Source organism: Ostrinia nubilalis, chromosome 15, assembly GCF_963855985.1.
Source record: "Ostrinia nubilalis chromosome 15, ilOstNubi1.1, whole genome shotgun sequence".
NCBI lineage: Eukaryota > Metazoa > Arthropoda > Insecta > Lepidoptera > Crambidae > Ostrinia > Ostrinia nubilalis.
This window is the reverse complement of record NC_087102.1, coordinates 13858964-13885307: the sequence shown is the minus strand read 5'-3', so window position 1 is coordinate 13885307 and position 26344 is coordinate 13858964. Positions and strand designations below refer to the sequence as shown.

General features: G+C 35.8%; 1 protein-coding gene across 2 annotated transcripts in view; it reads left to right on the top strand.

Moving 5' to 3' along the window:
- The window catches only part of LOC135078997 (uncharacterized), a 220311-nt gene that overhangs the window by 21730 nt on the left and 172237 nt on the right, over positions 1-26344 (top strand). For both annotated transcript variants that reach the window (XM_063973612.1, XM_063973613.1), the window contains exon 2: positions 19171-19350. In XM_063973612.1, coding sequence (XP_063829682.1) covers positions 19285-19350 — 66 coding nt within the window. In that variant the 5' untranslated portion in view covers positions 19171-19284. The remainder of the gene's footprint in view (positions 1-19170; positions 19351-26344) is intronic.

The window sequence follows — 26344 nt, the reverse complement described above, 5'->3', positions numbered from 1 at the left end:
TTTGCGCACGCGCCTTTTTAGGATTGTTTGACATTTTTACGAGTATTTCTCAAAATTAATCGACTCACGTGAGTGTATGTGAAAGTGAACTCGATTACGGAGCCATTATTGCAGAGCAAATGTATGTAGTAACGCGTTTAATTATAGTGATTTAAGATTTTGTGCCGCGCGTGGAGTTGATGGATTGCTAGCATTTTGAGTTACTGCTCGAGTTCTTTTTGTCTGTCTTTAAGAGGAATTATTATCATCAATCAAAACTTAACTAATGTCATGTGTGTCTAATTGTCTTACATGATTTTAATTACAACCTACTCATCATTAATTACTGCAATTTCGCTCCAATTACTTACCTAAGTCTGTCGCCATAACAACAATGTTAACAACATTGTATTTGTTACTAACAGGGGATAACATAGCCAGTTCCTCTGTGGTTGAAGATTTAGGTTGAAGCTCGCTTCTACAATGGGCCTGATCATCATCATCATCATCATTTCAACCACAGGACGTCCACTGCTGAACATAGGCCTCCCCCAATGCTTTCCACGTTGATCGATTGGTAGCGGCCTGCGTCCAGCGCTTCCCTACTACCTTTACGATGTCGTCGGTCCACCTTGTATGTGGACGTCCCACGCTGCGTTTTCCGGTACGTGGCCTCCATACCAGAACATCATCCGGATCATCATCATTCCGGATCATCATGTCCATCAATCAGGTTTGATGCAGGCCAAAAGCTTCCTCGTTGTACTGTAATGTAACATACATTTCTTCTTCAATAGTACACGCTAATGATATTTAACCAGCCAATGAATAAATCCCTCAACTATTTATTTACTTGCAAACGAAAACGTCAATGTCCGGTTAACATTCAAATCTAACAAGCCAACTGACGTCGGTTCAGCAATTTATGCCACTCAGACGCATATCATTATGCCAGCTATTGTCAGAGATTCGCTATCTGTTCGAAAACACAAAACAAAAGAAGATAAATTGCCCTCATTTATAATATGCTTTCCAGAAATTATTGAGCGATAAAATAATTGTATAATCAATGTTTATACGCTGGCTGAACATTTCATAATAATACAATTACCTATCTCTTGTTAGCCAAGATCTACCTAGAAACATGAAGAAAGTTCACGGCCATAATGTGCAAAAGTGAGAGAATTAACCAGATTATTGTAAAAACTTTAATTGCTATGAATGTGAGTCGTTTTCGTAATGCTGTACATAATTAGTTGTACGTGAAAGTATTTCTGGGCTCTTAAAATAATTCGGTGGGCGGTTTTTTCATACTGTTTACCGCTATTTTTTATGAGTGTGTCTTTATCGCTAAAGAGTCAAGTCATCTGTCATCTGCCATTAAATCTGAGCCTGACACCAGACCACCAGGACTGCAACAAACACAAAAATGTAAAGGCCTGCAACGTCGTTCGTCTGAATGTGATATGGATGCCAGTCGCTTTCTCTTCTCTCAAATGACTGATGGAGCTTCTAGCATAACTCCTAAAGAACATCAGGTTATGAGTAGGCAGGCTTCGCATTTCTGGCAGGATCGCCCCACAAAAGCTGCAGGGTATGCATCTTAGTTTTCAGAATACATGCATAATATGAAGGAGATCCCGTTAGTGTTACTGCTAGTTTGGGTCATATTTATCATCATCAGACTATTTATTTACCCTTCAAAGCAGAAGCACAACCATCCATAGAGGATTTGCCCTACACTGTCTTACCATCCTGGTCAGACACATTCCCCACGTTGGGCAGGCTTGAGGAGCTTGGGTCTACTGACTATCAATTGTTTTTACCGATTCGAAGGCCTCCGAAGTAAACAATTGGTTTCCACGTGGCTTCATAATTATTCAGGCATAACAATTTATTAATTTGCCAGATCGCCAAAATCCATTTGAGCAGAACGAATCGTAGATCCAAAAGAGATTTAATTGCTCCTTTGATCAATTAAAGTTGTTTTCGGCTGAAGCACAAAAGATGTGAGCACTTAGGTACTAAAATGGCACCTAAATCCAGTACATTATGGCGGTTAAATTGAAAACGAATGCGGTCCAGTGAATGCGAGAAGAGCTTAGGGCACGAACAAATTACTTTACATTCCGCCGTTTCAGACGTGTAGATTTTGCAAATAGGCTTCAATTTAAGCTTACACTCAATAGGCGCCAATATAGCCTATTGAATCGTTAGAGCGATTAAATCGTTTCTAAAATAAGTCGCTTTTTTATGGACCGTAATCTCACTTGGTGTTAAGTGAGATGCAGTCTAGGATGGTACATATCTGCCCTGTAAGTGCCTATTCACCCTCGCCTTGAAAAGGCGCGGATTATAGTGGTTTTTTTTTTCGGGGAAAACAGCAATAGGCAGCGAATTCCAGTCCCTAGTTTTTCGCAATACCTCTGGTAAATCAGAGGTTTGTGCTCTAACACCGAGTAAAACGATGGAATAAAATATCCAAGAATAGAAAGAACTATAGGACTATTTCCCACGGCAGGTAGAATCAAATTAAAATTAATAATGTGTGTAACAAGAACGCGTGGAGCGTGCAAATATGTGTTATTTGCCGTGATTACTAACGAGACGGGCTTGAAGACGGGACAGGTTTTTTTTGGGAGCACAGTAGTTAAAGGGCCAAGTTTAGGAATAATATGTATCAGTCTCATTCCCAGTAGTATTATTTATTGCTCTGCTACTTCTGGGTAGATGTTTATGCAAACTTATTTAGACAAACACAATAATAATATAAAATAATCGTTTAACTAAACGCAGTTTTTTTTTTATTAATTAGGTGAGATACAGGCCAAGAGCTTCGCGGTTATGAATTAAAAAAAAATGCTTAGTACGTTTTTACGTTAAGATTTTGAATGAGTTTAACATTACTGCTGTTTTTGCTGATTGCCTAATTAAAAGCGTTGTGTTGTTATTTTTCATTGCAATGCAAAACTTGGCCCTCTTTTTCCCAACACCCGGACAAGAGAGTCAAGTTCACAAAACTGGTCCTAGTTTCCTATGTTTATGTGTGGTGATAGAAAATTAACTGTTTTATGTTTTGCAACTTCACCGGCACTTTCAAGTACCAAGCCATAGCAATTTAGAATTATTTGCAATGATTTTACAACTGCTATTAAAGGCATTTTTAATTTGTTTTGCGACATAAATGAAATCTATACTTATAATAAATCTGTAGAGAGGTCAATTCTGTACATGAAATATATTTTCAAAATAACTATCAGGGGGTGATTAGTGATCGATACTGATGCCAAAAATGCAATCAATAAAATTTTTGTCTGTCTGTCTGTCTGTTTGTCTGTCTGTATGTTCCTTATAGAAACAAAAACTACTCGACGGATTTTAACGAAACTTGGTACAATTATTCTTCATACTCCTGGGCAGGTTATAGTATACTTTGGAATTCCCGCGGGAACAGGAATTAGCGGGAAAATCCTTTTGTATGAAAAATCTAAACCGCTTAAGCTAGACGCTTGAAATTTGGCATGCAGGTACCTTAGTAAACTTAAAGCTTAGTTACAACAGGATATTGCAAAATTCCCACGGGAACGGGAGTTAGCGGGAAAAAACATTTGCATGAAAAAATCTAAACCGCGTAAGATAGATGAAGGGGATAAAACGGGATCCACGCGTACGAAGTCGCGGGCGGCCGCTAGTTGAAAATAAATTACTTACTGACTAGACTTTCTTCTGCTACATATTTTTTAAGTGAATCACTCATCAATGTTTTAGAAATTCGTTAAAAAATTCTTTACCTTTGGCCCAACAAGTGTATTTCGGTCTGTTTAAGACACCCTCACAATTTCATATTTGCCTATAGCATCTGTAGTCTATGAACGTAAAATAATATTGAAGCAACGGAAACAAAACAAAACTCCCAAAACGTCGCGCTCAATAACCATTTTTGCATCATCAAAAATCTCATGTCGCAAGTATGTGGTAATCGCCGTCGAAATCTCTATCGAAATGGCCGCGATTCGTCGCATCCTACTTCCAAATTGTCGTTACACTTGCCTCGAAATCTGGTGTTGACAAATAAAATTGTCAACGCGAATTAAGCAGGCCAATCTAATTGTCTATGGTTGATTTTTATTGCGAGTTAACCATGGTTGATTAAAATTGTGATTTGCTAAGAATGAAGCGGTCTTTATTATTTTTAGTGAGTCAACATTGAGGTAGTAAAGCCCTGGATGCAGGTACCACCAACCGACCTATCTGGAAATCATTGGGGGAGACCTATTCGTATGTTCACACAGTGGACGTCCTGTGGCTGAAATGATGATGATGATGTCAGCATTGCAAGCAACTAATGACTTTTTTACTTGTTTAGATGCATCAATATCAGGTTGTACAGTCTCCACTTCTTTCTTTCTCTAATTTACCAGAATCAAATGTGGGTTTTGCCCTACACTCCCCTTGCTGAAGATTTGAGATCTGATGTTAGCGTAGGTATTTGTCTATAGTCGTCTTTCTTTTGTGGGTGAAAAACAAGTGTCAATCGTTTTATTTTGTGCCGTTTTACCCCCTTAGTTAGTTCCGTAAAATCCTTTCTTAGCGGATGCCTACGTCATAACATCTACCTGCATGCCAAATTTCAGCCCGAGCTGTCCAGTGGTTTGGGCTGTGCGTTGATAGATCACTATGTCAATCCCCTTATTTAGAAATCTTAAGACGTATTGTGTACTAGACAGGTTGTGTACATTGGTCTTGGTACCCTTAGTACTCTTAATGCCCCCTGACAAGGAGAACCCTGAAAAGGATTTAATGTAACACACTCAGTCTTGAAAAACAAACGAATTTCGCGACCAATGTTAGCTTCCCGGACATGCCCATTGCCCATACATAGTAATTAGCGCTAATATACTAACTAATTATCTAAAATGCTCACACCTAGCTGAGCTGATGGCCCGTCATTATTTTTAATTCTTCGCTAGGTCATTATTCACTATGGCCGCCACTCTTAACTTAAAATGTAACGAGCAAAAAGTTCTTTTAGTTTTGCGTGAATGTGCCTCTAGATAATGACCGAATACGGGTTTGTACATAATAAATATCTATTCAATGTAACATACATACATGTAGGTAGGTAGTTAGGTACATATGTTGTTATCGACTGGCAAGGTTATGTCAAAGAAACAACCTTATCTTGTTCTGTCTGTAGTTTTAGCTAATTTCTGTTTCGTATCAGTCTTTGTTTTAAAAGAAGCGAAAAACTTCGTTCATTCTTTGTTGCTTATTTATTAAACCTTCTTTGAACTTTCATTACCTAATTAGTTTGTAATTTTTGTTCGAAACTTGGCCTTTTTTTACTAATCCATTTTCCTTCCTTAAAAAGAAACACCTAGATATCTTTTAATCTTGATATCCTTGATTACTTTCCTCATCTTCATAGATCTTTACAATTCCAACAATAATCAAATCAGATCATAGCACCGGTTTATTTTCACATTTCAGTAGCATTGGCATTATCAAATCAATCAGTGCTTTTCTTTAACAAAAATTTCAGAAGATACCTAAGATATAGACGTTAGTGATCTCATGACGTCATTGGTCATGTTAGAACGACACGCAGAGTCCCATACAAGTTACCATGGGCGGGTGGCATTTGACGTCACGCTCAGCTATTTCCATACTAAGTTTAAACTGTAACTTTTTTGTTTCCAGTCCGATTTCAATACTAGTTTTCAGAAATTATGTTTATTTATACCTACATAATTTATTAACTTTTAAAATCGATGCATATTCCCTATTCAAGTAAGTTTAGCGAGTCAAGTTCAAAATAGAACTTACAATAGCTCATAAAATCCTCATAGCTTAAGCTAGTAGCTAAACCACAATCCGAGACGCGTCCCAGAAGGCAACAACCTCACCATTACGTATTCACACTACGCCAAGTACATCTCAGCTACCATAACAGTGTACTCTAATTTTCGTGCGGTTTGGCTGGCCTGCCAAATCGCGGATCGGTTGGTGAATACAAGTCTTAAGAGGTTAGCGGGATTGTAGATAAGGGACTCTACTCGTTTTTCATTGTTTTTTTTACCACAGAACATAGAAAGAGGTTTTATACTGACGTTTTGCTCCCTAACCCGCTGGCCAGCGTAGGGAGTGTAAGCCAAATTCTTCATTTGCCTCTGGTAAATTAGAGAGAGAGAGACTCTTGCAATGGAGATGGAGACTGTGACCCGATGATATCATGAATTCATTTCACACAGTTTTCATAGTTATATTTTAATTAAATAAAAATTACTTTGTAATGACTGCTCTTGTGTGGGTTAAATAATACCCACGGATCCTTGTAGTGTTGCCAAAATAGCGATACCAGCTAAGGGTAAAGTTAAAAGACAATTCTAAAGGTAGCGTTAAGTTGTAGTTAGTGTAAACTTATGTATTACTAGCTTTTGCCCGCGGTTTCACCCGCGTGATATTTAGTTTGTCACAGTACGTCATAAATTATAGCCTATGTTATATGTTATTCTGGGTTATAAATAATAATACTGTAAAGTTTCATCAAAATCCGTTCAGTAGTTTTTGCGTGAAAGAGTAACAAACATCCAGACATCCAAACATTCGCATTTATAATATTATAGGAAGTAGGACTTTTGGAACCCAACTCTTTACGAAATAACGCTAATTCATTTCACTCGAACCAAACCACAAAATATAGGTCTGTTTTTGCAATGTATGTCTGTTAATGAGCTGTAACATGAATGGCGATTCCAAAGTTATTTTATTACCGTAATTACTGTATAATTATTGTTGTTAACTTGGTTAACAAAATGGCGGTTAGCTCATCCTGCTGACGTCATCACGACCAAAGTTTTTAAAGGCTTCCACTTCTAGTTGATGGATTATTTTTTATTATCAAAACAATTTAACAAGTTATGGGATTTTATTCTATTTGATAGCAGTGTTGAGCATTGGTTTTATTTCGAGGAAGACAATTCATAAATTAAGATATTTCAAACCACAGATTAACTTTCGCATCTGATTTATGTACTTTTTCTAAATTAAGTTAAGTTAAATTGTTTATAAGTACTTAAATGTTATTCTGAACTTTGTTACGTCTTGTTTGAATAGTGTAATTGTTACTACCGTTCTATTCATGAATAAATAAATAAATAAATAAACTGTATCACCATAATAATAATTGAGTTATAGACTGAGTTGCACCACTTAACTTTAACCGTAAATATAACGATAACCGGTGCCTTTCGTATGGAGTCTCACAGATTTTTGACGTTTCTTATAGTTAAACTAAGATAGTAGTGCAACCCATCCTTAGTCCATTAAAAACAATAACAGTTGATTTATCAAGTAATTTTGTCAATAATTGAGTATTATGTAACTCGAATCACTTTGTGTAACTTCATTAGTTAAATATTCAAAACCATTGCAAAGTCAACTCGTAAAGTTGCTCATGACAAACTTATATAGCAATAGTGATGTGCGTAAACTGTCCCTTCTAACATTAAAACTCCTAAATTAACATTAACACGCGCAACTATTGTTACAAAGCTATCACAAAGCCAGGTAACTAAGTTACATCCGGTTATCCGGTTCGGACGTAGGCGTAATTAAGGGCCGCGGTTTACCCTCGCTGCCGTTTCACTAAATAGTGAAGGTACCCTCAAAATGAATGGGACGATGAATAAGACAAACAGGAAACGTTGGGACATTATATCAAACAAAATTTAAAAGAAAAAGGATATTATGATACAAAGCACATTAAATGGAAAGGAACAAGGACATTATTGAATATGCAATGTCACATACCTATTAAGATACTTTTAATAGATTTGTTAAGGCTAAGAGCAATACCGTGTATTTTATTTATAAATTATTTCTATAATTTTGGTAAATCGACCCTTCAGTCTCGTAGAAACATAATATCATAGTAAGTAAGTAATAGTACTTCTATGTATGAAGTTATTTATCAAATGCCTATTTCTTATTATTTTCCGCAACCTTTTTTTCTTTTTTTTTATCCACAACGAAGAAGCTCTTGGCCTGTATCTCGGATTACTAATGTTTGGCCAAAAAACGTTTCCCAAATTATCACATCGCAAACAACGTTTCGCAAATTTTCATTTGGCAAATTCTCATTTGGCAAAGTATGGTTTGCCAAATGTTTCATTAGGCAAAAATATTTCACGATAAACTATTTACAAAATAATTTGATTGGTGCATAGAATGGTATTCAAATTAGCTTGTGGTTATTATTTTGTTTAGTGGGGAGTTAATATAGGTATTTGTTCTACATTAATTTCCTTATTTCATTCTTTGTATCGAAATTTCCAAATGATTCAATAACAATAGAGGTGATTCTAGCGCTCGGCGGCCGCTGCCGCGGCACGCTTCGCTCGCCTTCGCGCATTAAGGGTCACTGTTCTAACCTAACCTAACCTACTATTTTCTGCAATACCTACTTTTTGCAACCATACTATTTTCTGCAATGTTTTACATAAAATTATTGTGAAAACCATGATCATGTGCCTTATGCTTTGATTTGTGGGTAACGGTGGGTAAGTATGTGAAGTGTCAATTTGACCAAACAAATTATTTGGGATATAATATTTGGCAACATAAAACATTTGCTATAAAAACATTTGCCAAGTAAAATTTGGCCAAATGATAATTTGACCAAATGAATTAGTTGCGAAAAGTACAGTTGCTAAAAGTTCATTTGGGAAATGAAACTTTGGCGATAAGTTGTTTGCGAAGTGAAATTTGGCGAAAAGTAATTTGGCCAAACGGAAGGATACCCTGTATCTCACCAGATGGTCAGTGATGATCAGGCCGAAGGTGGAAGCGAGCTTCACCCGGAATCCTCAACCACGGAGGAACTGGCTACCTTAACCTTTTTTTTTTTAGAATGTTAAGTACCTACCTGATTGATGTCATTAGATTCCCTTTAATCCATTTATGGACGTATTCATTCAGCTATTATCCGACTTCATTTTACTGGTAATACCTACCTATGAGTCTAAAAGTCAAAATTTAAGAGTTGGGACGTCCCACTTCCCTTGAAACTAGCAACACTAAGCTTAACCCTGTGTACCCCGACCGTGACTGGGCTCCGCGGTCTCAGTTAACCCTCCCGTGCTGCTGGGATTGTCTTGGGAAAACTGCTCTGGGACCATTTGGGAAATGGGCATTGGATTTTAAACAGTAATGAGAATTATTTATGTCTAAGAGAGTATTTAGGCTATAATTTGTTGTTAAATAGCACTTATACATAAAATGTTGCTGTATAATCAGCTTGGTTGTTATTTGGCTCTGGACTAAAGGAAAAGGCTCAAAAATCACATAAATGCAAATACTTTGTGAACAAAAAAGCAAGATTTAAAAAACTTCTATTCGAATCATATCGGGCCAAACCTTAGTTGGTACGAGTTACCTTTAAGAATTTAATATGCTATGTAGATTGATGTAAGATAATGCTACATCATCCTACATATACATACATATACAAACGCCATATTAGTGTATGTCCATCAAATACTATGTCATCATAACATGTACTTCAGTTAATTAAAGATAAAATCACAATGCAGAGGATTTCTTACAAATATATTCCACACACGCAATATTTTTACATTGTATACATGATTATAATACTTGTAGTCATAGGAATACGGTTTAGAATGGTTTGTTGTTATGTTGACCATCAGACCATGGATAATTCGCTACGGCCAACATATGGCCAATGTTTTTTTGGTTAGCAAACTGTATAAAGTTTTTGTGTGACATACATTTTTGTGCGGACAGCACGCATTTATTGGATATCTTGGCTATAATAGAGTTGTTTTTTGACATTAAATTGTGTTCGACCACGTGCAGCATTTTCTAAAAGTCCAGTCAACCAAGACCTTTCATTTATATCAAACTGCGTACAAAACAAAGGTCACAAGAAATGGATTGTATTTTTTTACGACAACCCTTTTGTGGAAATCGGGTAATTGAGGGTTAACCTCGCCTCACGCGAAGATAACTCCGTATGTGCAGGTTAATTATTACAAAAACTAGCATCTTTGGTTAAATAAATCATCATCATCATTTCAGCCATAGGACGTCCACTGCTGAACATAGGCCTCCCCCAAATCGATGGCTTCTACGTATACTGGCGTAAGTGAAAAAAATAGATTTTACAGGAGAGCCATTTAAGTGGCCAGAACCATATTTTTGGGTCATATCTTCTGACCTACTAAAACGAATTTAATGAAATTTCACATTTAGCCTTAACATGTAATGCTTTTGCTACTGCTGTTATCAATTTTTATATTTTTCTTATATATTTTTTGAGATTTTACGCATTGCCCTTTTACGTCGTCATATTTCTGTAATTTTATGTAATATTGTTCAACGTAAAAAGACTCGATTACTCTCTTTATTTATGCATGTAATTATTTTAATTGTTATCATGTACTATGTCAATAATAAGTCAGTAAGAAAAAGTTGTTTAATGTATCGTTATTACGTTTTAACGCAAATACGCCCATATACTGTGCTCGAGATTTAGTTAGGTCTTTTAACATAATGTGTCATATTTAAAAAAATTATAAATAACTTGAAAAAATCGAAGTGCCTAAGGCAGGAATTGAACCCACGATGCCTTAGGCAGTTCGATTTTTTCAAGTTATTTATAATTTTCAAATTAGTTTGAGATGCGACTCTTAACGCTTAAAATTAAATAACTATAATAATGTGTCATAATTTATAAATAAAACAATTTGCTAATTTCATGGCTTTATTTAAGATTTGGATTATAAAAAATATATATTTATGTAAGCAACTACTCATATAGATGGACGAATCGTATGATTGGGCTTTATGCGTGGCGTTGTTTTGCACATACGCCTATTTGCCTAAAATTTTATTTTGTATCTAATGGAAAAAAAATTTTTTTTTCTTACTGACGTTATAGATTAGAGCAAAGTCAAATCATTGCTTAAATAATTGGAAAAAAGCGTAAGCGGCAGTTTCGCCTTTATACGTAGGAGCCATCGCAATGCTTTCCAGGTTGATCGATTGGTAGCGGTTTGCGTCCAGCGCTTCCCTGCTACCTTTATGATGTCGTTGGTCATTAAAAATCGTCGGTTAAATAACTACTTATTCGTAATACATAATTATTATTATTTATTTTTAAAATCTGTTTTCCTTTTGTATATTTTTACTTTTTCTGAGACTATTTTATTGCAGTGCGTTGTTTAAAAGTATTATCGCAAAAATCTCTATCACCCTCTTTTACAAGCACTCTGAAATCTAGAATATAATCAAACAAACAAAGTATTTATGAAAGATAAAGATAAAAACTGCAACGAACAAAGGAACTTTATTGTATCGAACACGAGACCGGCAGGTGGACAGATTACGACCGCGTTGATACGGACTCCGACAGGGCTGTCAACTGTCAATCATACTCGAAAATCGCAATCATCAATCGAAAATTTAATCGATAGAATCCATACTTGTAAAAAACATAGTAGTATCCAGGTAGTGATAGATAGTTTAAAAAAACTGTTAACAGTTACATAAATGTTATATTTTTTGCAACAAAATAATTACCCACCATACAATGGTATGACCTTTCTCAAATGTTTGTTTTTTCTAAATCTTTGTATTTTTTTTTAATTCTCCCGAGACAATGTTTATAAATCCTAGTCGCTTAACCAAAGTCAGTGTACTCGCAGTTTGTACCTATGAAAAGAGTTTTTTTTTTTGCTATATCATCAAGTCAAGTTTACTACATTTTCTTATGACATGATTTTTGCAATTTACCGCTATACTATAATTTTAACAAACAAACATAGTATTACACGCACAACTTTTAAGAACAAAATTTTACGACTCTCACACCCTTACAATAAATTTCAACTGTCATTTATTTTGTCACATTTATGAATTCTACAGTTAACTTAAGACGTAACACATAAACGTAGTGTAATATAATCGGCGTAAAAACATAATTTCTTCATCCTGTTATCTTCTACAACTGAAGCGTGGCACCCCTGGACATCTGCTTAAAGACAGATGCAGGAGCACAAAGAAATCTTTGTCCATTGCTTTGGGTGCGAAACTGGGTATATTGGCAATTTTGACAAAAAATAAGTTACTTGAAAAAGTTGCAGTTGGGTTCCGTACTCAAGCTCAAAAGTATACAATTTGAGTTTATTTTAAGCGCTAAGCAAATAAAGCACATAATCCTTTTGACTTTTAATCGTTTAAGCGTTTAGTGAGTGTCTGCTTGGAATATTTTCAGTGGTCCATTTTATTGTCCCGCGGCAGTGGTAGGGTTAATATTATACTGGGACGTGTAAAAATGTTTTAAAAAGCAAACTTGTAACAATTAAATAAGTTTTTTATTGCTTTTACCGACAAAAAAGAAACTTGTCAGTTTCACCTGTATGTGCTCGATTTGGCTGAACCGATTTTGATGCGGTTTTCAGAAAAGTACTTGTTACAATCTAGTTCCATAACTATGATCAATAAACACAAAATAATCTCACAAAAAATATTATTTCATGAAATACATAGATTTTGTTGATCTTCCAAAGGTATAATCACTTTTTGTTTTAACTTAAATTAGCGTCAAGGTTCTATACTCTACGGGACCCTAAACCCTCAACAGATGTTTGTCTATGGAACACGACTCGAGCAAATAGAATGTGAAAGCCGTACCGTTGTCTGTGCAGTAACGCGAATAGCTGGTGTTCGGTTACCATTTGAAGAACTAATGTTCAACACGAGTTATTGTGGGGTTTGTTTCTTTGGATCTTGTTTTTAAGGCCAACTAAATATTGGGGCTTTAAGAAAATCCATTCATATATTGACAAAATATTATAATTAGGTACCAAATTATCTCGAAATTTTTTCGCAAGTACACCTTATGATTTTAATTTTATCCATACATCGATTTCCATTAACTGTTAAAATTTGGAATCATTTCAAAATTGCTTCGATTCATCCCTAAAATTCTGTAACGCTCGCTAATAATAGCTTTACATTTCAGTATTATAAACTCTTTATAATACTGAAAACAATCCCAAATACAATGTTATTTTTACCCGATTGCGCCAGAAGGATTTTGGAAGGAAGGGTTATGTTTTTTTAACCAATCTCTTGAACACTTCTGTCAGTGAAAACTGCACGTAAATCAAAATATACTATTAAAAGCTTTTACATTCCCCTCCTAATAACAATAAGTATCATTTCTTGCCCAAATAGGGTGGATTTAATGAAAATAATTATTATTTTCGCAGCTGTTCAGATAATTAACCCACTCATAATCACAAGTTAGTAGCCATATAATTTAACAACTCGTAAAGTACCTAAAGTTACATAAAATATTCTAAGTTATTACCTAGGATTTCAGTAATTCGCATGTTGTACACCTAAATACTGTTTATTATTGGATTTGTAAACCAATAAAATTATTGCTCGTAAAACTGGTAAGTAGTAACTGTCTCAGAATGATTGAATGGATGGATAAACATAGAACCAAATAAATAAAAGCTTTGATTCCCAATCAATGGTCTTATGTGAAAAAATTGTTTTATTTTACCACAAGGGGGAAAAGCTCTTGGCGTCTTGATGGAAACTGATGGTCAGGCTGAAAGTGGAATAGTCCAGCGGAAACAGGGTTCCAGCGTTCCTCGGATCTCGAGTCGGCCAGTCCGACCTCTTCACCATTCTACTATTGCCCCCTTGAATGAAAAAAATATAACCCTTCTGGCGCAGTCGGGTAAAAATAATCCATTTATGTACTGTGTACTTTGTGTATCATAAAATTCATGCATTTATTTACTACTGGCTACTTGTGTACCATAAAATTTAGAGTAGCGTTTCTACAGCCTTGGCTATAGCGTAATTAATTGTACGGTTCACCAAAGCCTACTCACAATGATTAATGTGCGCCGACATGTTTACATTACTGTACGGATAGCACGTCAAGCTACACTTGGATCTTATGTGATTGGGATAAGAGTGATTTTGCAATGTACAGTTTATGTGCGGTCGACTGTACTAGAGTAGATGGAGCTCATTCATTTATTCGAAGCGAATGTTAGTTTCATGGAGTTTTGTGCATCTTTTAGTATCTATTTATCTTAACCGTATGTGGTAGATTACTAATCCCAAACAATGTAGTAAGAAAAATTAATAGATTTATTTCCATAGAAAAGAATGTAGGTACGATATAATTATCACACTTACAAAGGTGTTTAAGAAGGCCCAGTAAATAAAAAAAAATACCCAGGTGTTTGCGGGTGATCAAGAAACAAATTACAAAAAAAATGCGTTAATTCTCCATTTCTACCAGTAGTTCTTTACGCTTCAACAAAACTTCTTGTGGAAAGTCTTTTTTAACATTGATAGTCCCTTATTGATTTTTTAATTCCTTCTCTTTTTTTTTAAAGTCGCTGAGAAATAGTTAAAAATGTTCACCCTTTACTTTTGCTTTTTCACAAAACAAACTGCAACGTCGTAAACTGCATGGCATATTGAAATCCAATGCCACCTTACTTTAAGTACTCAACTCTTAAATCAAAATCTGCTTGGATATTTCCTGCGCGTGCGCACGCATACTACACTTCAACTTTCACTTACTATAATCATAATGCTGTCTACATTGTAAAGCATGCTTCCTACTGCACTTCTGGTTTGCAGGGCACTCGATTTTGCATCCAAGCAATTTCGTAATTAGTGTGAATTTTGCATAAATAGCGCGATTATACGATGTCGAACATACAATTTTATGCGTAAATAATTGAGTTGAGCAGTGAAAGGGTTAGAATTGCTGTTGTTTGTGGGTGGGATTGTAAAAGGTTTATAAATACTATAAAATTACTAGCTGTAGTTGGTGTCGGAAATGCTTAGATCTATTTCTAAAACTTACACCGATTATGCAAATTTCTAACTCTCAGTTGTAGTAACTGTTGTAGTAAGACCTTACTTTAGTTTCTTCTTTTTCTTCTTTTAAGGTGTTAGTCATAACAATTTCCTTACCTTACCTCTCGTAGCAAAAAATCAACCCTAAAATTCCGCACTGCATAAATTCTCATTTACACATTTTAAACTGCATAAAGAAGAAAAAATAATGTTTAAAAATAAATATTATTTTTCTGATAAAAATAATCTAAATCCATTACCGATTCCAAATTCAAAAGCGTGCAATGTTTACTAAGCACTAATCGCTGCACAGTGGTACATATTTCACTGTCCCCACGGGGTCATTCGGTGCATTATTGAATTTCATCTGCCATTTCTGGGAATGGACCACATGGGGCCGGGGCGTTCGGATTAATTTGGATTTGCCCCATTGTGCGGACTTGAGCAATAGCAAAATTTGGATTAAGTATGGCCAATATTAATCGGCGCAATAAAAATAGGGATTGATTATGTCCCCAAAAATTGATAGAAACACGTGGGCAAATAGAAACGAGGACATTTGCGCGATAAGTAATATTACATTTTTAAAAAAAATTGCAAAAGTATCAAATACCTACTGTCCTCTTCTCTTATTCTATATCTTTGGGACATTCCTCATTGGACGATGTATTAATTAATTAGAAGTTAAAAAAATAAAGATTATTCTGAAATTTCAATGAGTAGGTACCAGTTGCTACCACTGGCGAGTGTAGAAGTTCCACTGATCATGAATGTTAAAAAAACTTTTTTAATTAATAAAATGTAAGCTTGTGATTTATATCCTTAAAAAGGTACCAATAATTATTATTCATAAACTCGTAAAAATCCCCGTAAACAAATAAGGCAATTTCAGCGCCGTAATCCCACGTGTTTTTCGCAAAAAATATCGATAATCCGAAAAGTTTTTTAATTTAAAAGTTCGGGCCGGACTGCGGGAGGTCAATTCGTTCAAAATTGTTCAAAATAAACATGTACCGTTTACTTAGAACGGGAACGGCATTATGAACGTTTAGAATGAGCTTGTACAACCAACAATGTCCCTGGGCAACGAAAACATGTTCAAAGATGGACGTGAAATGTTAAGGGTCATTACAGCTACATGGTAATGAAGCCAAAGGAATATTAAAAATGTGTTTGTTTTTCGTATTGTATTTGCCTTTTTATTTGTTTTCTGTATGCCAACATTTATTATGGAGTGGCCTGGTAAATTCTGGCATGTACAAAAATTTAATAAAAGGGTTTTAATTAAAGCTCATTCGTAACAGCATCAATCCTACCAATATTATAAATGTGAATGTTTGTTATTCTTTCAAGCTTAAACCAAGAAATTGTGTGTAGAGATAGTTAGATACTTCTTCTCAACACTGGTCCATATTGTCCCGAAGCAGTGGTAGGTTAATACTGGGACCTGTAAAGGTGCTTTTTAAAAGCCTACTTGCAAAGATAAATGAGGTTTATGAGTTTTTCTATGAGACCCAGGAAAAAACATTGAATAGTTTACCGGTTTGAAAATTTGCAGTCCAAAATTCATGGGAGTGTAGCCACGGGCAAAAGCTAGTAAATTATAATCAGATGAGCTGTTGACAGTATAAAATGCTTCTAAAAAATTGACAGTTATTCGAATGAGCTCGTAAATGAAAGCCAAAGATGGAATGTATTGATCAAAATACGAGTTCTAAACCGTGATATTACACAGAATTCTTGAAGCGTTATATTTTGTATACGATTCGTTTTGTATTTGTACCGACAGAATTCGCAACGAAATTTTGCTTTTCACAAAAATTTGAATCCAAATTCTTTTCATTTCTGAAAATGTGCTCCGCATAGTTGGATACAAAATGGGACACAATATAGAAATATCTTGCTTTCGTTGGCGAAACTTTGTGAATGCAGGAATATGGTCGCGATATTTTTCATATTCCCCGAGCTGTGGGTGTAGCGGAATCGAATAGGGTATTAAGGCGATTCTGCACTTTATCGTTCGTCTTCTTTGACGTGTGTAGTTTTATGATATCATTTTTAGTAAAAATGCAAGAAAAATGTCGCAAAATTTTATATTGAGTACGTGAAAAAGTAAAACATTTAAGTACTACAGTTACAGTTTACGGCACGGCACATCAAGCTTGATATTTTTTTACAGCATAAATATGTAGTCTAATGCGCATTCGACTGTATTGTTTGATTTCGATGTAATTGTTTCTATTAAAACTCTATTGATCAATATGAATAAAGAAAATCCATGCCAAAGGCTGCTGTAGCGACTTACCAAAAAAAAAATCGTCTTTTATAAGAAAGTGATTGTTCCTAGCATTATCTTAATAAATTTAATCAACCAAAATCCACAAGCAGCCTTTCCAAACATTCCCAGATACTGTTTTAAATCTCAAAATCCACGTACAAGTCTGTTGATAAAAGTATCTTCGTAATCCGTTACACGCTTTGTGAGGAATTTCGTCAAAGTATTCGCTAAGTTCAGACTTGAGCTTGAGTTTCGCCGGGTTAAGTTTCACACTCACTTGTTCAAAGAATACACAAGCACAGAGACGTGCCGTGTTTGTAACTGAAGATTTGTAATTAAGAAGTGCCTACCAGTTCTCCTTTTAGAATTTCCTGTCTATGTGAGATTCGTTAAATAATTTTTGAGACCCTTAAAAGAGAAATCAAAATCGAATAATTCAGACGATAGCCTCAATTAATGTTCTGTTTCTTAGCAGTTTATTAAGAAACAAACCATCACTACACACTCGCCCGTAGGTATTCACAAACGATGCTTGCTTAAGTGAAGCAGCAAATCAAACGCACAGCGTTGAATATAGAGCTCCGTGATTGATTCATGTGTCACCCTGTGCGTCCACGCGCACTGTGAAACCTCATAGTAATGTTTGTGAATACGGGCGACTATTACACAGTACTTACCTACATTATTTTATAAATCAACCTATCATAAGAAACTGAAATAGACATACGTTGATTTTGGACCTTAATGTAAAGCTGTAAAAATCTCTGTTGCTTTGTAACTATTGAAAGAACTAAATGTTTTTTTCTCTTTTTATTTGGAACCAATCAGTATTGTATTGGAACATACGACCCGAAATATTCTGGGGCATAAATATCAGGAGTGTCCCGCCGTGATAAAATCTTGTCGATGATTTTAGACGACAAACGTATGGGCTTATCATGTAAAATCGATAAAACGGCGTGATAAACGCTTATCGCAGCGCGCATCGGCCTACAGGAGTGTCCAGAATGTCCCGCAGGCTTTTATTAAAATGCTTAATCTGGCAACCCTAGCCGTATAAACTCTGATACAAGTTTTGCTTTGTTACAAAGTAACAAACGAGTGTGTTTGGAGACGTAAGAGGAATCCCGAATTAACGCACATGTTCTAACATTCTTCGGGCTCAAAGAGAAGTTGCTTAATTTTACATGATCAGAGAAAAAGGATTGTTGTAAATTCAAATTAAAATAATTAGCCGATTTTTAAGTTATTTAATACAATGTTTTTTGTATTAGGTCCTGTATTCTGAATCGCTGGCTAGGTAAGAATCTTAATCAAGCCTGAGATTGGTCTTAATACGTTGAATAAAATAGCCTTATAAAACTTGAGATCTTTGCTAGAGATCTTATGCGGTTTTTAGAATTGTCCATAATATGTATTATGTACTTTATGGTCCTGTTTTTCAACCGACTGAATGTGTCTTTATCGTTCTCAATCCGTATAAAAACCGAAGATAGCAAATAAACGAAAATGAAACTATGCATTTCAATTGCCGTTTTAAGAAGTTACCTACTTTAAAAATATATATTTTATAAATAGTCCAGTCACTTTAAACTCAGTAGGCACAAAAGCTCCCGGATCTCTGCCGTCCCTTGTCCTTGGTCTACCACAGACTACAGCCTGTCTCAGTACAGATTTATTAACTGGATTCCGACATTCTCACATTAAAAACGATTTCCGAATGACTTTGCGAATAAAATTGCAAATGAATTATTCACAGTCTCGGTCGAAGGCCGTGAAATATCCATCCCGCGGTTTAGTGCTGGTTTTTGTTCTAGATTTTCTAAGAATAGGCAAAGATTTAGGCAAAAAATAACGCGCGCAATCGGATTGTTAACGAATTTTCTGCTTTTTGGAAAACAATTTGGCGTGTATCTACATTTAATTGAAATTTAAATGGCTTATTATAATAATTGTATTATTAATTGTTTATTTTTTCATTGTTACAGATCTATGTGAAGTGAAAACGAGTGAAGTGGTCAATTTTGTGGTGGAATATGTGCTAGTGAAAGATGTCGCCACGGTGGCGCTGCGGGCGGGTCACGTGACATTTAAAAAACAAAATGGCGGACACTAGTCCCGCCACCTCGATAATAGAGGGCACTGTCAAGTTCCGGGATGGAAAAAAGGTGAGTTCATACAACAAATTTATCTATTAGCAATAATTTTGTCACTGAAAATATTTTAAATTGTCATTAATAAAAAGCTGAGTGCTGACAGAGGTGACTGAGTTTCTTCCGTCACTTTTCGACGTTCGTTCGTTTCAGCCAAATGACGTCCACTGCTGGCCAAAGGTCTCCCTTTCTTTTCACTCAGCTTCCCTTCCCTCTTCTCAGTTCTCACACTCATATTGTCCTGAAGTGACTGTAGGGCAAGTTAGGACTTGTGTTGGTAGTTGGAACCTTGAAAAAAAGTCTAGACACTATGAAGAAAAGAATTCGAATTGATCGTTGCAACATGATACACTTAAGTATTTGTTTCAAATTCACGTCACACCAACTGAAATTAGATAAATTATACGGAGTGTGTACTTCGTATATTGTTTGCCTATCACATCGATAACTGATAGGGTATCCATTATCAACTTGATAACCGATATTGAGAAATGTGTCGCCATATCGATAACGTTCAAATGATAGTGATGTGACAGTGATACATCTGTGAACGATGAGAATCTGTTATAAGTAAAATAATAGAAAAATACTGACAGAATTGAAGACTGCGTTGCGGCAAACGTAGCGTAGGACGACCCTGTTCGATGGACCGATGACCTCAGTAATAGGAGTGGCGGTTGCCTTAAAAAGCCTGATGATGTTGATGTCATAAATCACTTGATCTATTCAACCAAAACAACAAATGGAATCATGAAAGTTCAGTCAACTTTACAAAAAAAAATGCGTTGAATGGCACTTAAACATTTTAACTCCTTGATTTTAACTGCGCAGATTAAAGTAAATTATGTATTTTTAGTCATGTAACAGGCAACGTACTTATTTAATATTGATATTATAACGAATAAGAAGAAAACAAGGAAAAACGTAACAACTTTGCATAATAAACGGACTTTGCTTACAAAAACACAAAAGTACTTATGTTGTGTTTAGATGTTACATTAGATAATTTTACTTGTCGGTAAAGTAACAGCACTACCAGCTCAAGATTGCCTACTTGTGTTTAAGCACGTACCTACCGGTAGTAATTTCTGAGAACGTTTTGTAACGGAAAAATGCACTTCATTTTGTAGTTATAACGATAATATAATTTCTTGTAAAATTAGCAGACTGAAGACCGTAATTTCCAGCTGTAGGGCACTTTCAAGTACTGGGAGTGTTATTATTTTTCTTTTTAATGTAGGTCATATATTGGAAACTAGATTTTGCCTACGGCTTCACCCGCATTGGTTACGGTTCATTACAGAAAGTCGTGCGGCCCCGATCAAGAACGCGTTCTATAAAAGCAAAATTGTTAATGTTTATATCCTTATTGGTTAGTTTAATATTTCATTTTACGTTCTCAATAAAATGGAAATAGGGTAATTGTGCCGGTTTTCCGTCCAGCTCCTGTTTTCGTCCATTTGACCGACTTGCCACAAACAAATACGGAAAATTAGAATACAAACCTAACTTTCCGTGCAAGTTTGGACTTGTTACAATCTATATTAACTAAGTAACAGTTCTGCCTGCATGAAAATTTAATTTGACAAGTAATAACTCCAAAAAAATCTACGGAAGTTGCTGCTGCACACAGTAAAATGGAAAACGTCGTCAAGTTAGAAAAAAAATGTGCTGGTAGGAAACTTTCATGGTATGTTTAATTACTGTTTTAGCTACTTTACGTAATGTTTTTGGCACGTATGTCTAATTATTAGCATAATAAACACTATTTTAAGGGTTTATTAAAGTTTTTGTATAGAAATCTTAGATAATTAAGTGGACTAATACTAGCATAACAATTTTGCAAGATTTTGGTTTTCGTCCACGTGGACGGAAACCCTGACACCTAGTTAATATTTTTAATAATCATTTTACTTCAATAGACCTACAAAATACAATGTTTTTTCTTCCAATATGATCTTTATTGCTATTACATTAAACATTTTAGTTTACGTCTACTTTTTAACAGTGATAAACCCATAAAAACCGTTAAAAAGATGTGGACGAAAACAAAAAACAGCTTTAAACGTTGTTGTGTTTTCGTCCATGACGTCATGAGCAAGCACTGGGGTGGACGAAAACCAAAATTAGCTATTCCTGTAGATTAGTTTTCGTCCATTTGTCCTTCGACCTATTGCAATATTTTCCTAAATTTAGGTAAGAAACTTATTTAAATCTTTTTGATATCATTTGAAAGCTAACAAAATTACCTTTCAAATGATATACCACAATCCATAGTTACTGTATTGTAGAATTGGTTTTAAGTTAATAATTCAACTGCACCCTTTTTTCTACACAGTGGTCGAAAACTAGCGTACACTAGGACGAAAACTGATTTTTTTGGACGAAAACTAGTGAAATCGCCTCTTTTGCATAAAATATTTTTTATAAAAAAACCCGTGATATTTACTTATTGTCATATAATATAAACGTAAAGTAGACTGTATAAGGACTAAAATGACATATGATACATATGAGTAAGGGTATTTTAAGATATTCATTTCGCATCACAAAGTTGGCAACTCCGATAATTGGACGAAAACTAGCGCACTTACCCTACCTACTATAATTTGTGACGTTACTGGTTTTTTAATTGACAGATAAGCTTTATTTAAACCGCCTTAATAAGGTAGATTATTAGCAAGCTAAAGTGACAATATGAATAAGAATACATTTATTACTTAATAATACAACTTAGCCTAGATACTTTTGAATTTACTTACATAAATCTACTATCTACTATATAAAAATAAGTCGGGTTTTCCTTCCTGACGCTATAACTCCAGAACGCACGAACCGATTTCCACGGTTTTGCATTCGTTGGAAAGGTCTCGGGCTCAGTGAGGTTTATATCAAAGAAAATTCAGGAAAATTCAACAAACGAAATTCCACGCGGGCGAAGCCGCGGGCGGAAAGCTAGTTAAGTATATAAATTAATTAATAGGCACCAGCACGTAGAAAAATGACGGCAGATGGAGCTGTAGTTCTAGAGAGGCCGGCAAGCGCAGTGTAGGACGTCCACCCACAAGGTGGACTGACGTCCAAATGACCTCATACAAGTAGCAGGAAGGCACTGGATCCAGCCGCAACCAGCCGGCCAATCTGGAAATCATTAGGAGAGGTATTGAACGTCCTGTGACTGAAATGATGATGATTATAAGATTTATATAGATAGATCGTGTCACCCACGAAGACGCGCCCCACCAATTTTTGATCGAGGGAAGTGCGGGGAGTTTGATCCAAGCAATCCGAGCGTCATAATTGTACTGTGCGTGTGCACTCATGGATAATTTAGCGTGTACCGATAACACTCAAACATTAGCGGAAGAATGGTGGGGCGCGTCTTCGTGGATGGCACGATCTATGTATAACAGAATTTGCGAATTATTCACAACATGTGAAACTATGCAGTTATGATTTGCCCATAGCTAGCTATTCATAACCTTTGAATCCTAGAACCGCACACCTCCCACATGTTTACAAATCCAGTCTATAGTCACAACATAACGATGTTTTGGATCGATACAATTAGTCATCGACGAAGACTTTGATCGTATCGATTTGACTCACACATACATACTTCCGGTGTCAACGCTGATGGAATTCAAATCGACTGATAGTGGTGGTTCCCCGAAGTATGTATTAAGCATAGCTCCCTTGTAGTTGACAGCATATCAGGCTATACATTTTTGATGCAAAATCGATCGTATTACAACGATATAAGATGCTACAGGTTTGGCTTGATATGCGCTTGTCTGGTGCTTCAGTCGCGTGCAGAATAACCTACCTATTGATGAAAATCACAAAAGTTTAAACTTTTATAGTATGCCGGAAACTTAGAGAAACACGTTGTTTAACACGTTAGAAAGGTCACTTCTTTACTAAACTTATATGGGCAATATGGGCATAATAATGTATTATAAGCAGTACCTACCTACCTACATCAATTATTTATCTCTAAAGAGTGCAAATCCTTTTCAAATTGACCCGCTAAGAAATCGAACCTGCGTTCTTACCTAATAAACATTAACTAGAGGTCTTTACTCTTAAATGCAAAACAATTAATTAATCAATCTATTAGTTTTAGCTCTAAACTTTAGAGCTACAACTACGTTTAATTTAGAGTCTAAAGATTAAACGTTATGCACACGACAAGTCTAGTCTATCGTGTAATAAGTATTTCCATTAAACTGGCTCGACAAAGTGTTTATCTAGATAATTAGTATCCAGGTCAATGCAGAATGTTTATGCGCGATTACAGCTGGCATTTGATTAGCATTGCTAAGGGTACAGCCACACGTTGATAGATTACTAGTGACTGCTGGTTAGGCTACGGTCACATTATTATTCGTGCTACTTCTTATTCGTTACGCTCTTGGCAGAGCGGTCGTGGTCACTTTGAGGCGTTGTTCACATCGGTTGTAGAGGCGGATACAACTCCGCACGATCTCCCGCCATCTCTCTCTATTGGCAGACTGTCGGTCGGCCACGGTCTCCTATTAATCGCTATGATGATGATTCATCCGACCGATTTCGGCCATGGCGACCACTCCGACTCCTAGCTGTCTTGGCGGCGCTGGTGTGCCCGAAGACGGCTTACGTAGCCGATCTTCGCGGCAAACCCCCTCACACATTGAGGGCATCTGAGCACGCCAACATAGTTATAGTGAATGGCGGCAGATGGACGGGCCTTCAAGTCATCGCGCTTCGTGTCGAGTTCAGTTACTGAACTGAACTCGAACTGACGTCTGAAAGAAACTACATCAGAAAAAAAAATAGGCTAACGGTTTCCTATTAAACACTATACGCGCTGTATGACGTCTACGCTCCTATCGACGCCATACGCCGATGTCAATGTCAGAAAGAGACCAACAGTACATTTCTTTAGATACCACAGCTTGGCTTTACACTTCGGTTACATAAATTACTTGACTCCATAGTAAATTGACATACTTTTTATGAACGGTCAAAACGTACCAATCTTATATTTTCTGTAGCAATTCAAAGAGCAATTTTGCATAATGAATGTCGTAACATTTCTGCCAACTCAATTTACTCACGAGAATTTCACCCGATGATCGCGTAGAAAAATAAAAAGTCGACAACCACAACAATATTGGTATCGATACTCGACTTATCGTACTATTAATTAAAGGATAAAATCGATTCCCTACTATACCGATGGCGTCACGAGCGTTTTGCTGCGTCACCTTGCTAATTAAAAGTTGCAAACACCACAGCTGGGATAGAACAGCCTGTAGATACTTACGTTGTAAATTGCAGTTGCGATTGTATGTACAAACGACAGCATGTCAAGCTATAGGGTCCTATGTAATTGGGACGATTTGCAACAAAAAGGATGACCAATTAGTTAGAAAGGTAAAAATACAATAAATGCCATGTTCACTACTGAAAGCTCAATCGATAAAGAGTTTGTATTCTAAGGCTGGGTTGCACCATCTTAATTTAACTTTAACAAATGTCAAAAGTCTGTCAAACTCCATTCAAAATACACTGATTATCCAAATAGTTAATGTTAAAGTTAGGTGGTGCAACTCAGCCTAATTTACTAATAATTAAATTCTAGTCTGCAATAAAATTGTATACATATAGTTATTATAATTAAATTATCTGTAACACAAGTGCCTTTAAGTAGAGCTTGAAAATACATTACTCTGAGAAAAAGCATGTCCTCAGCCCTACAGTTTTACGGTCATTGTCTCGTCTTGGCAGAGGCTCTACCATCGTGCCCACTGCCCTCAGATTTACGCGTTTCTTAAATGAAGTTCATAGAAGAGTTGGAGTCTGGTTGCAAGAACATGCATTTACTTTTTACACGATCGAATTCCACAATAACAACTGAATGGTCTGCTTGGTCTCTTTGGTCTACCAACCCATTTATTGTGACGGCTACAAATACTACCATGGATAGTAGTTTTTGTGGCCATAAAACCTACCATTCGGGGACCCCTGCTGGGCAAAAACGTAGAGGGATTCGGTGATACGATAAACCCTGTGACGTAGGTAAATATTTTTAATGACGGCCATTTTTGCAGGGGAATGGCCAATTTTTGGTTATTTATTGCTTTTGGGATGTCGCGAATGATGCCTTTTAGTATTATCCAATGATTGTCTCAAGGATTTTTATTTTATTGTTCGGTATGAATGAATGGTTTATGAGAAAAAATGTTGTATGAATTTTGTGAGTCGAGAAAAAAATGTTGAAGAATACTTAGGTATATCTAAGGGTATAATCCCGAAACATTTGAAAATAGTAAAACTTTGTCAATTAACAATGCATAATAACTAAATCAGTCGAAATTCAGTATGAACTCGAAATAAAGCAAGAACTAGACAATATTAGCCATTGTGCCAACAACGTGCTCATAAGTTAATAGATTTACTTAGAAATGTGAAAATCCATGCCTCTGATTTTCATTATGTAAAATATCTGCAGTGTAGTGTAGGGTATAGGCTTCCCGATTGTCTAATGCTATTTCCCAATTAATGCTTTAAATTCTGCTACTGACAGTGTTTTTTAATTAATTCAAATCTACTCTTCTTTACTGCTGGTGACTGGTTTGTTCATTCCAAAATGCAACGTTCCGCTTTGGTCATCTTTTTTGCAGTTCCTCCAAATTGGCACGGCCCAAAGTAATATCGGCTGGAAACGATTAATTCCAGCTATATTTTTCATCAGCAGCTATTCAGGTGATTTTTCCATGCCAAAAGTTCCAATCGGAACGAATCGGAAATTAGCTCTGCCTTTGTAGTTGTTATTCGGAAAATTATTCATTGTTAAAAAGCCAGTGGAAGAGAACAGAAGCTTTTTTTGCGGGAAAAAGTGCACTTTTTCCAATGAAACAATTTAATCATTGACTTCCTATATTTTATAAATTACGATGTTCTGTCCGCGGCTTCGATCGCGTGTACATTTTATTTTTTCAAATATTTAAAGCGCTTTTTACAA